General features: G+C 36.2%; 1 protein-coding gene across 3 annotated transcripts in view; it reads left to right on the top strand.

Annotated features, from left to right (window-relative positions):
• The window catches only part of LOC133337055 (probable nuclear hormone receptor HR3), a 34,744-nt gene extending 27,268 nt beyond the window's left edge, over nucleotides 1–7,476 (top strand). For 2 of the 3 annotated variants that reach the window (XM_061545321.1, XM_061545319.1), the window contains exons 2-9: nucleotides 5,280–5,507; nucleotides 5,593–5,758; nucleotides 5,832–5,995; nucleotides 6,307–6,410; nucleotides 6,473–6,619; nucleotides 6,705–6,948; nucleotides 7,014–7,164; nucleotides 7,224–7,476. In XM_061545321.1, the coding sequence (XP_061401305.1) occupies nucleotides 5,280–5,507; nucleotides 5,593–5,758; nucleotides 5,832–5,995; nucleotides 6,307–6,410; nucleotides 6,473–6,619; nucleotides 6,705–6,948; nucleotides 7,014–7,164; nucleotides 7,224–7,344 (1,325 nt within the window). In that variant the 3' untranslated portion in view covers nucleotides 7,345–7,476. The remainder of the gene's footprint in view (nucleotides 1–5,279; nucleotides 5,508–5,592; nucleotides 5,759–5,831; nucleotides 5,996–6,306; nucleotides 6,411–6,472; nucleotides 6,620–6,704; nucleotides 6,949–7,013; nucleotides 7,165–7,223) is intronic. The other variant, XM_061545320.1, reaches the window with a different exon arrangement.
• The last annotated feature ends 5,741 nt before the right edge of the window (nucleotides 7,477–13,217 follow it).

The raw sequence follows: 13,217 nt of genomic DNA, 5'->3' as shown, positions 1-13,217 counted from the left end.
AAGCAAATAATCTCCAACTTGCAAATTTGAAAGTCGAATTTGTATATCTTGAACGTTATAATCCAGTATTTTTAATAAGTAGTTGTTTTTATAAAAACAACAAACTGGGATTCAGCCTGACTATTTCACAATAACAAAAATTTTACTGAATCTAAATATTCTGAGAATATGTGAAGTCTCCGAGCCAATAAATATGTTTATTAAAAGTGTGCCATTTGATGATTTAGTATAGGTATATAAGATTAGAGTTGATTACTTTTAAATAATGTATACCCACTTCCTCTCTAGGGTTTGTTGAATTGAAAACGCGAAAATGTGTGAAAACATTTTTTAAAAATAAAATCTTGACTGGAGTTGTTAAAAAAATAAATAAAAATCCATAATACCTTCTGTCAATGCTAAAAGTATTCAACTTTATATTTTGAAACGCAATGCGTATTTGGGTAATATTCATTGAAATGCAGCTACTTAACATTTGGGACGAATAAAATCCAACGCATATGCATGAATTTAGACACGAGCCTAAACAATTATACAATTTATACTTTGTTACAGGAAGCTATATTTTTAATTAAATTAAATGATTTACAAATATATATTTAAATATTATGACACTTCACAAAGGAAGAACTAATCCTTTCCTTTTGATAGGAAAATGTTCTCTTTAAAGTATAATATCAGCGACTGTCACGCCCTTAAAAAAATCCGCAACTACTTTTTGAAATAAAACTAGAAACTTTCGTCGGTATGAAGGAGTGGTACAATCAACATGTCTAAATAATTAGGTAGCATATTGAATTAAGGCGACAAAGACAATTTGATCTATCGATGTCAGTACACAATATTGTCGCCTGCTAATGCATGCCGAACTACAGAACACTTGCACCATATCCAGTCGACTTGTTTAACAACGCGGTATCTACGTGGTCTGCGGCGACTTAGACTTTATCTTCGTCCCGTGGAAATCCAATGCGTGCTTTTTGAAACGCCTGATGTGGCAACACTGGCTGCAGTGATGAAGGTGTTTTGCTTGTTGGCGCTGAAGTGGTAGAACTCATAAATTTTCGCAAACATCGCTGAGTGCATACACATACGCACTTACAGTTATCCAACACTATACAGATGTGTGAGTGTGAACCAAATGTTTGCAGCACAGTTGTGTAGATACCTCGAAATGTGTTACGATGAACCGCAATCCTTCTTCATGTTGTTGTTTCTCGTTTGCTGGTCAGGCTGATAGTGTTGTTGCTCGGGCAGATACACTCGTTCTTGCTGGATTGACGATGTGCCTGACCAGCCGTCCCACTCTTGGCGCGATTGCATTCTCCTCAGTTCACGTTCATGTCTGTTGTTTTTCCATTTTGTTTTTATTTCGTTTTCGCTGCCAATTTGATGCATTTGTATTTGATTGCATTAGCCGGACCCACAGACAGGCCGCGGTTGATGTTCCACTACCCACTTCTCCAAGCTAAACCTTGCTTTCCAGTTTTAATGGGATGTAGGCATGTATGGATGGACTCGTTGCCACTAGGCATTTGCATCGAAATGCAGCAGTTACGGTCGATCGGATTGTCGGTCGGTCGATGGCAATATCTGTGGCAAAAAGAAGATGCAACGAACGGTACATTGAGACCTGAATGAGCCACAACACAAGCGATGCATTGGCACACAACAGATACACTCACACACAATTGGAAATGTTATGAACGTGCCTGTAGTAGTGTGTTAATGCACATTCACAGATGCAGTCAGCACACACAAGCATTAAAAAGACCTACATTGGGGAAGCAGTGGGGCTATGTGCGTTGGTTGCAGGCATACATGCTGCCGAATGCATTAGACTTGCTGTGGCTTCATTTCGAACAGAATCATCATCAACAACAACAAAAGCACCAACAATAGCAATAAAAACAACGACGACGAAAACAACAACAACAGCAGCATAGTAAAGTTCTTAGACAATTTGACCTATATTTTTGCACAGCCATTGTTGCTGTTTCTGGCGTTTGTTCGTCGTCGTTGTTGTTGTTGTACAGATTACCAACAACATAAAGGCATTTATGTACGAGTGGATGAATTTGTGTACATTTAGTTTATATATATACGAACACAGCACATCGCATTTGCATGTGTTTATGTGCATGCACAGAGTGTGTTCTTTTTTTTTTTTGTTTTGAATTCTAGCTTTCTTTTCGAGTTGTTTTTTCTACTCACAATTGGGAGCAACATTTGATGGCTTACTTGACGTTAGGATGTGTAAGAACATATACATCTTGACCACGTGTCACCTGTTATCCTCTCCATCTTCATCCTGTACATAGATAATTATTTGTTTGATATTATCCTCAATAAAATGGAATTTATAATAATATTCAAGGAATTTTAAAATGTCCAACTTAAGCAATATTACTGTAAATTATATTTGGAGGGTTTTGACGACAACAGGTTCCTACTGATTTTGTTAGTTCGAATTCGAGTTCGCCTAGCGAATCATAACGACATCTTTTCTAATGTTTTTAATAATTTTGTTTTTGCAAAATAGACAGGCTGAATCCCAGTTTGTTGTTTTTATAAAAAAAAAACAACTATTTATTAGTGGGGAATGTATGGCATTGTTTGCCGAGGGGTAAGGCAGGGAGGACTATAGTTTCGGATCACGCCACTGATCCTCATCAGTTCCCTTAGATTTTTGTTGGGATATTCTCCCCAGAAGCTATTGCTTCTATACAAAAAATCTTTCATACCCAAATGTCTCTTGTAACAAAGCGAAGTACTTAGCTGACCAACGACATAAACTGTATGAGAATTTCGCTGGAGCCTCACTTCAAGGTTAACAAGGCATTTACAAACAATTCCATACCTTTCCTACTGTTGTGTGTTGTCACATCGCGACAAATGCACACAACGACTTTGTTGGTGTTGCTAGTATACAGCAACAAACCAAACAGTTCAACCGTGCCTGCGTCTACAACTTCAGTAGTGTTGGCGGTTTATTTGGGATACCATTTGTATTTTGTTTTTGCAAAATAGACAGGCTGAATCCCAGTTTGTTGTTTTTATAAAAAAACAACTATTTATTAGTGGGGAATGTATGGCATTGTTTGCCGAGGGGTAAGGCAGGGAGGACTATAATTTCGGATCACGCCACTGATCCTCATCAGTTCCCTTAGTTTTTTGTTGGGATATTCTCCCCAGAAGCTATTGCTTCTATACAAAAAATCTTTCATACCCAAATGTCTCTTGTAACAAAGCGAAGTACTTAGCTGACCAACGACATAAACTGTATGAGAATTTCGCTGGAGCCTCACTTCGAGGTTAACAAGGCATTTACAAACAATTCCATACCTTTCCCACTGTTGTGTGTTGTCACATCGCGACAAATGCACACAACGACTTTGTTGGTGTTGCTAGTATACAGCAACAAACCAAACAGTTCAACCGTGCCTGCGTCTACAACTTCAGTAGTGTTGGCGGTTTATTTGGGATACCATTTGCATTTTGTTTTTGCAAAATAGTCAGGCTTCTGGGGAGAATATCCCAACAAAAAACTAAGGGAACTGATGAGGATCAGTGGCGTGATCCGAAACTATAGTCTTCCCTGCCTTACCCCTCGGCAAACAATGCCATACATTCCCCACTAATAAATAGTTGTTTTTTTTTATAAAAACAACAAACATGGGATTCAGCCAGACTGTTTTGCAAAAACAAAATACAAATGGTATCCCAAATAAACCGCCAACACTACTGAAGTTTTTAATATTTTCTAAAAATACGTGAAATGAGAATATAGCTACATTTATTGAGAATAATTATTTGGATCCACTAAAATATTTTATTTAGCCATAATACCGATTGTAGAGGACTACGGTTGGCATTTCCCTCCATAGATTCCTAGCAGCTACTGTTTCTTTCCAATTGCATTCAGAAACAAATCAAAGAAGTAAACCATCTACAAGATTTTCAACATTTAAGCAGTAAAACTGATTAAATATTGAAAATGTAATATTCGATCAAGTGATGTTTATAGGTAAAACCTTTAGTTTGAAAACTGAATAATCCAGTGGGGTTTTTAGCACATACATCTTAAAACTGAGAACAGTCTCAGACCCATAAAAAGAAACATCTACAAATACGAGTATACATTTCGTTAAAATATCAAAATAAATGTGTATCATGATGTATCCAAGAAACCCAATGGAAGAAAATTACAACAATGTTTGCTATTGTAAAAAACAACAACAAAATTCTCACAAAAATAAATGGTCAATACAATCGTGAGACGTTCGGCATACATACGTGCAGCCCATTTGGAGTAACATTTCTCGCTGTTCTCAGAACACTCACAACTCTCCATCTCTCTCGCATATGTGGAACTACTCTTCACATTTGGGGACATTACCGCGCTCTATGCCATACGCCGCAGTATGAGACTAATGCTCTCACATGCTAAGAGAACTTTCCCCAAACCACAAACATATATGTAGGTAAACATATACCGATGAGAGGTAGAGCGCGAGAGAGAAAGTTATGAAATATCATGTAATAATGTAAATCTTCCTCTTTTTGTTTTTGTTGTGCGCGGGCCAATTGTTTTTGTTGTTTTATTCAGGTTTTTCCTCGTCAACAACAAGAATGAAATTTATATGGGGGCTTGTGGTAGTTGTAGCTGCTGCTGCTGTTGCTGTTGTTGTTGTTTGTTCATTTAGCGATGATATGGATATTATTCTGAGTAAAAGTTCATCGACACTTGTACACACAGCCACACCAACAAGCATACCGACATACATTTTAATGCGAGTGCCTTTAGATAAGTGTGTGTATGTGTGTTTGCGTTCGTTTGTGTACATACATTCATTCACACTCATCATCTGTCACGTTTACACACAAACGAAACAAAATTTCTTCTTTTCTCGTTATTAAATGTTTGTTTTTCCTTTAGCGTCCCTTCCGTTGGACCCCCTCGCTCACAAGAACTAAAACACGCACACACACATGAATTAGGGTAAACTTCTGTGTGAGCTATTGGAGACGATTTTTATTCGATTTTATTGTTTTGTTTTTGGTTCCTCATTCGGAAACTCTAAAGTCCCAAACAAAGGAAACTCTAAAGATGAGTCCCAAATAACTTTGGAATTCAAAATTTACAAGATCAACTCATTAGGTAGCCAACAATGTTCGGCAATTTCGTATGTCGATATTTGCGATGAAATATTTCCTTAGCATGCCGTATTGTATTTGTTGTAGCTTTACTCATACCTCCTTTGTATTCTTTCACACAGCTCAAATTGAAATCATACCCTGCAAAGTGTGTGGAGACAAGTCATCAGGTGTCCATTACGGCGTTATCACGTGCGAGGGCTGCAAAGGTTTCTTTAGGCGATCGCAGAGTTCTGTGGTTAATTATCAGTGCCCCCGCAACAAGCAATGCGTTGTCGATCGTGTTAATCGCAATCGGTGTCAATATTGTAGACTGCAAAAGTGCCTCAAATTGGGAATGAGCCGAGATGGTAAGTGAGGGAGGGTGGGGTAGACCGAATATAAGTCGGTCCTTCATATATCGGTTATATTGCCAACTAACTTATTCATTTCCAGCTGTAAAATTCGGCAGAATGTCAAAGAAACAAAGAGAAAAAGTCGAAGACGAGGTGAGATTTCACAGAGCTCAGATGCGAGCACAGAGTGATGCGGCGCCCGATTCATCGGTATTCGATACACAGACGCCGTCGAGTAGCGACCAGTTGCACCACAGTTACAATGGGTAAGACGTATTTATAATCGACGTCCTGCAAAGCCCTTATTAACCTCCTGTCTTTTCGCTCTTTTCTGTCCAGCTACGGCTACTCGAGCAATGAAGTCAGTTATGGCAGTCCGTATGGCTACTCGGCCTCGGTGACGCCTCAGCAAACAATGGCATACGACATATCCGCAGACTATGTGGACAGTACTACGTATGAACCGCGAAGTACGATGATGGATCCCGAATTTATCAGTCATGGTAGTATACAATTTAACACAATTTCAGTAGTTTTTATTCTCTTTCACCCACACACGAACACTTGGAATCAGAGTGTATCGGAAAACGCCATCATCATCAGCATCATCGTCATTGTCAGCAGGACAATGCCCATTGCTATAGGGGGCACATCTTTGGAATCTTTGCCAAGATTTTGTCTCTCAATGCGGGGACTTGGTCTTGATGCATAGAGTCTAAACCCATTATACAGACTTCCTCAAGTCGAAAAGACACAGGTAATCTAATACAACTCTGATTGGTTCTTTTTTCTTTCTTGCATGTTACCAACTCAGCAGACGGTGACATAAACGACGTTCTCATAAAAACCTTAGCGGAAGCCCATGCAAATACCAACACCAAGCTGGAGGTGGTGCACGAAATGTTTAGGAAACCACAGGTAGGTCAAGGTCGGAGAATGAACTGACTCGGATGTTTCTAATGTGCATTTTCGTTTATCAGGACATCTCAAGAATACTTTATTATAAGAATCTGGGCCAACAGGAGCTGTGGCTGGACTGTGCGGAGAAGCTAACTCAAATGATACAGAATATCATCGAATTTGCCAAATTGATACCAGGCTTTATGCGTCTAAGTCAGGACGATCAGGTGATTTGTAGTGACAGTCATTAGCTGTTTAGGCAAAATTTTCATAACGCCCTCTTCTTGTTTTATTTACCTTCCTTGTGTCCAGATCCTTCTATTAAAGACGGGGTCATTTGAGCTGGCGATTGTTCGAATGTCTCGGCTGTTGGATCTCTCACAGAATGCGGTTCTGTATGGAGATGTTATGCTGCCCCAGGAAGCCTTCTACACATCCGACTCTGAGGAAATGCGACTAGTGTCACGCATTTTCCAAACGGCTAAGTCCATAGCCGAATTAAAACTGACTGAAACTGAATTGGCTCTGTATCAAAGTTTGGTCCTGCTGTGGCCAGGTAAGTGACGACTTAGCGGGCTTGTGCTGGACGTATTAATAACAATATATCTTTTCATGCTATAGAGCGAAATGGCGTTCGTGGGAATACGGAAATTCAGAGGCTTTTCAACTTAAGTATGAATGCAATAAGGCAGGAACTTGAGGCCAATCATGCTCCGCTCAAGGGTGATGTGACGGTACTGGATACATTACTCAATAATATTCCCAATTTCCGGTAAGTAGTGATGTCTTCAAATGACTGGTTTCCAAATAACTCACACAACGCTCTTGTAGTGACATTTCGATTCTGCACATGGAAGCGCTGAGTAAATTCAAGCAACAACATCCCAATGTCGTGTTCCCTGCCCTCTACAAGGAACTATTCTCCATAGACTCACCCCAGGATCTCACATAACAGCAGCAGGTATACGATGATACCACCACCACAGCAACACCAACAGCGGTAGCAGCAGCGACCACAACATCATCTGTGACCAACAACCTAGCAGAAGAATCTGTAACAGCAACAACAGCTATCGTAGAAGTCCCCCAGTCGGAACATTGTGCTTCATCTTCAGCATCTATTAATACACACCAACAATCTTAACGTCAAGCTCAGCAGCAGCAACAACATCATCATCAACAACAACTTATACTACAGCAATAGCAAAAACTAAGAAATCTTTATAAAATATCAAAGAAAATAAGCTCATTTACAGGCCAGCAGAATGCCTAACACAAACATACAAGAACACTCACACACACACTCAACTACATAAACTTTGATTCCACATTTCCCTAAATTACCCTAGCTGCCTATCTCAACATGTGATACCCTTATTTATGTGTTTAACCAAATACTCCACGCGGGAGTACAATCACTTGATCTCCAGCAATAGCAGTCTCGAATAATTACTTTCTTTGTTGAAATCCCAGAGATCATTCCTTCCCACAAACGAATGACACCTTGTAAACCACCTCTCGGACCAATGAAAGTATTGGGTGGGTGTTTCAGAGTTTTCTTCTAGGGCGGGGTATCACACGACAAGCCAGCTTTGCAGGCATAAGCCTTACATTTACCCAGACATTCGGCTAGCAAATCGTTTAGGTTTAGGGTCTTACCTCTATTGTTAGTTTTATTAAGAAATGCACATTGCTGATGACCAGAATTATCGGGCATTTGATCTGGGCCATAACGGTGTCTATAAGTACTTAAAACTATTGATTTCCCAAGAATAGTCTGAAATATTCAACAAAATCTGGTCCTGGCGAAATACTAGTTTCCATTAGCCTAGCCTTCATAGAATGCACGGAGATTAGAAATCAGAGTTTCCGGTCAGTCAGTGGTCAGCACCGACATGTTACTTCTCACGCAAAAATGTTGTTTAACTGTTAACTCTTTGCTGTTGCATCTCTCCTTCAAGGAGAGAATAAAATAAGTTTTCAAAAGAAAAAATGCATTTGGACACCGAGTGAATTTCAATTTTATTCTAGTTCTAATACCTGACTCAAGACCTCCCCCTCACCACACACCCACATATATACATTCACACATGCATACATTTATTTACCACTATTTAAGCGAAACAAATATTGCGAAAGGGATACAACAAACAAAGCGTTAAAAATTAGTTTTCTAGAAAGTAATTTAAATTAAACAAAACAAAACAAAACACACAAACAAAACACAGCAGAAACTCGAGCTCTGTATTTTAGTTTCTCGTCTCTTTGATTAGTTAATATTTTCCATTACATTAACATTTTCCATTACATTTTTGGCCTTAATGCAACAACAAAAAGATTAGTTTAAATCAAATTTATTAATAAAGAAACAAATAAAATGAAAACAATGATATATACATATTTAAATTAATATTATATACACATACATATACAACATATATATTTACATTTACAATGTATATGTTATGTGAAATCAAGCAGCAACCAACAACAAAACCATTTGCAAAAAGAGAAAAAGGAAAAAGAAAAAACTTTAATGTTATCGTTTTTTGTGAAATTGACTAACGATTGATGGCAATGCAAGCGATTATTAATACACAAAAACGAACAAACACACACACACACACACAAATGTTATCCTAATTACCACATATACCATGTCATTCAGCACAACACACACACACACACACATACATTCATACACAAATCCAATATAACATACATGCCACAGACACATTCACTTCTCGACGGTGGGAGTCAAATGTTATTCGACTTCCGCTTTGCCACCAAACCTTGCAATACAGTTAACTATTGCCCAGACCACACCATGCGAATCTTAATATGTTATCGAAATTACCAGACGAGATGTCAACTTCACATCGATATTCGCAAACATGACTGCCATAGATAAACATGAAATGCTAAAGTATGAATTTTTCCATTGCCAATGTATTTCGGACAAACCCTGGTCGAAAGCATCATGTTTTGATTTCTCAAAATAAAAATAAAAAATGTCTATATAATGAGCTCGGAATTGCGTTAATGACCGTAGATGACACGAATTTAGATTGTTGGCCAAGATTTAGCGCCGCAGAAGAAGTTGTCTATTTTCAGACGCCTTCGTCGTTGGGCGACCAATGCCTCGTACTGATAAGATGTTTGAATATCGGCCAACAATGCATCATTTCAAATCTCGAATTTCATCTAAATATTGATAATGTTGAGTCATGCGAAATGGAATGATATGTAATATTATTTTTTTCACACTTCGGATATTGATGGATTGAGTTTGGCTTGGATAGATATCTCCAGAATGAAATAAAATTGAATTGTATTTCCATGGATGCTGCTGCACGCTGTTCAATCCATTCTTTTCAATGAAGCTTTCTGTTTAATTCCCGTTGTTATTGTTGTGGAGTGTTGTCATCGAATATGTTTGATTCCCATTGTTTATACGGTAATATATAGAAAAACATTCACACACACACACACACACATATATATATATATATATATAAACACAAACATACGTTATTAGAAATAAAGGAGTAAGAAAAAATGAAGATGAAGAAAGAAAAACAAATTAAAATAAAAGATTTATTACAATTTATATATATATATATATGAATATATTTATATATACATACACATTACATACATATGTATATATACATATATTATTGTTAAACAAATATATTTTTAAGTTTTTAGTAAAAATTCATACGAGAAAACAAATGAAATGAAAAACAAAAAATGGTTAAACTTTTTTAATTAGCATTATTATTATCACTATTATTATTATTATTACCATTATTATTAAAAATTATTATACACACAAACAAGTAAAGAAACCAAGAAAGCGGAAATTTATTAAATTAATACAACAAAAGTGAAGAAGAGGAAGAATATTATTATTACTATTATTATGTTACATATGTAAGAAACAAACGGTAGTAGCAGTAGGAATGTAGAGGAGTTGAAGGTATAATGCACGCTGAAATATATTCAGAATCCCATTTAAGAGAAAACAATGAAACATTTTTTCAATAATAATTAAAAGAAAACATAAAAATAAAACAAAAAACAATATTTTGCCTTTTATTATAACAAAATAAATAAATAAAACCAAAACGAAAACGAAAACAAAACAAACACTCCCCCAAAGAACAGAATCTGACACAGCAATACATTCAAACTCTCCTACATAGACATATACTCACATGCATATAACCCAGACCGAAGTTGCAATAGTGTTGGCATCGTGGTTACTCTTTTTATTTCAATACAGCTAGGCCTTATACCAGCATCCAGAAATGTTTTAATAGTCTGTCTAAGAGACTTGTAATTATTGTTGGGGTTGCCTAAAGAAGGAATCCAAACACCAACCTAACATATGCAGATGTGTTGACTGTGCTCGATAGTGTCCGTGTGTGTTATGACAAGTTGTAAATGATGTTCACAGCCGTGACTCATTATTCTTATAATTGTTATTCCTTTGAATTGTCAACTGTTTTATTTAAACTGATCGGAATACGCCGGACGATGTTTCGCAATGGAAATTAAAGACATGTATATTTAGATGACGCCTGTAATGTTGTAGTGCAGTGTTCGTGTTCGACTGGGATTGTCTGCAACAATTAAAGAGCAACAAAGTGAGGCGGCATTTTAGGCGCAAACAATTATTAGCATTCACGCAACCTCGTTAAAGTGCGGCAGCCGTGTTTACACTCCCATATAAAATATGTAATTTTTAATACAAACTAGATTTACGGACCGAGACAATTTTACTCCTTTCGGACTTCATTAGCATAACTATTTAAGACATTTTTTTTTTTTTGCCAAGTGCAACAGTTGCGAAAAAGATACAAATGTTCGAACTATTGTGCAACGTGTAGTTGAAATGTTTTGGGGAATATTTTGCTTGAATATTTCAATTAAATCGATTCAGAACTGCTTTCTTCGTAAACTAACTTAAATTTTATTGTATGAGCCAATAAATGGATGTTAATTATCTAGCGTTGAACACAATCGGCATGCTTTGCCGCAGTTTAATGTGGACTGTAGTTGTTAGAAGAGATTTGTCCATTTATGTTTTAGATGCTAAAAATGACACTACACTTGCGACAATCTTCAAAAAGCTAATCTTCCATAATCAATGTTCGTTTTCGAGTGTATCTGGATCTGTATCTGGATCTGTAAATGTCAGTGTTAGTGGATCAAGTTACACAACTAATTCCATTGATTAGATTGATACCGTTCATACAGTTTTTATTTATTTTTTCTTAATATTTTTTTGTTTGTTTTGTTTTGTCATATCTATAGACACGTTAATGTTTCTATTCACTAACCAAATCCAATTACAATACAATTTAACGCAACTAACTGAGGAGAACAACAACCACAAATACATATTTATCATAAAGAACAACTACAACATAATAAACAAATTCAATTTATTCTTAAAATAAAAAAATGAAAACAAACCAATAAATAAATAAATAAAATGTATCTGAAATAATAAAATGAAAACAAAACATTTAATTGTTGCCATTGTTGTTTCATTCAAACAAATTGGAGGAGTCTTACGAATAATGTTGCAGTCAGCTAGACCTCAACCTATTGCAAATGGGCGGAACGCAAAGGTAATGGCGATACATCCAATAGCCACGGATAACAAAAATCACACTGTGCGACACAAAAAAAGGATTTTTTAAGAGTTTTGAAAATATTCGGATTACGATTTCTTGAAATCCTGCAGTTTAGCTAATATTACTGATAAATCTTTCAATCTTAATCATCACTTGACTCGCCGAAAAGGATGTTTGGAGCCCCATTTTCCAGAAATTATTAAAAATGTTTTAAAATCGTGATAACAGCGAGTCGTAAGTATAGTAAGTTTTACTAACATAAAAACTTAAAAACATTACAACTCAATACAAGGCTAAAATCGCTACACATATTTCATTTAAACACATGCCTTTAAAGTTACGTTCGTTTGATTTTCATTTATAAACTCACTGTTTTGGCGGTAAGTTGTCTGAAATGTTATGTGTAAATATGATAATACAAACAATAATAACACAAAAACTTACAGCGTGTTTATGTATTTCGAAAGAAAGGTTTCTTTCGCTTTCATTACGAATGAAAATCAATTTTGGTTCAGATAAAAACTTTTTACAGGCAAAAGAAGTCGAACGATAAACAATTCGAAAGAAAACGTAAACGTATATTTTTTTCTTTACAAATTGGGTTTTTGTATGACGAAAAAGCTGTCCTCGTGCGAACGAGAATGTCAAATTCACTCACTTGCTTTATAGCTTTCGAATGAATTGCAAAATCGCGAACTATGTACCAAAATTTGAAGCATTTTCACACAACACAATCTCTATACAAAATAAAAATTTTTGGAACATGTTTTACAGGTATCGCTTGGATTTTTCATTCATGTTTTTGGAAAATAAAATTGTATAAATACTGAAAAATTTCATTTGATAATTGCTTTTTTGTTCAAATATTTGATTGTATTTGTTTAGTTTGTTCTCATTTCCCATTTGCCTCTCATTTATTGAACATTGTTGTAAAAATTTACATTTAATTTAGTCGGCAAACGAACGACAGCTTCCAAACGCTTTTTTAAACGAAAGTGAGTGAGTTACTTTCTTTCGCATTGATTTTTGTTCGAAATAGAAAAACAGGCTGTTAGTTTCCAATTTTCTGTAGATACGTTCCTTTGCATTTAGTTTGTTTAAATTCTTGCCTCTCATTTACACGTACTTAATATCGACTTATTGCCTTTACATGCTAAGCCAACGTTATATAACGTTA

Source organism: Musca vetustissima, unplaced genomic scaffold (genome assembly GCF_032173495.1).
Source record: "Musca vetustissima isolate MV318-11 ecotype Yass unplaced genomic scaffold, APGP_CSIRO_Mvet_v1 utg6013, whole genome shotgun sequence".
Classification (NCBI taxonomy): domain Eukaryota; kingdom Metazoa; phylum Arthropoda; class Insecta; order Diptera; family Muscidae; genus Musca; species Musca vetustissima.
The sequence above is the reverse complement of the archived record's forward strand: the minus strand, read 5'-3'. Positions and strand labels throughout refer to the sequence as shown.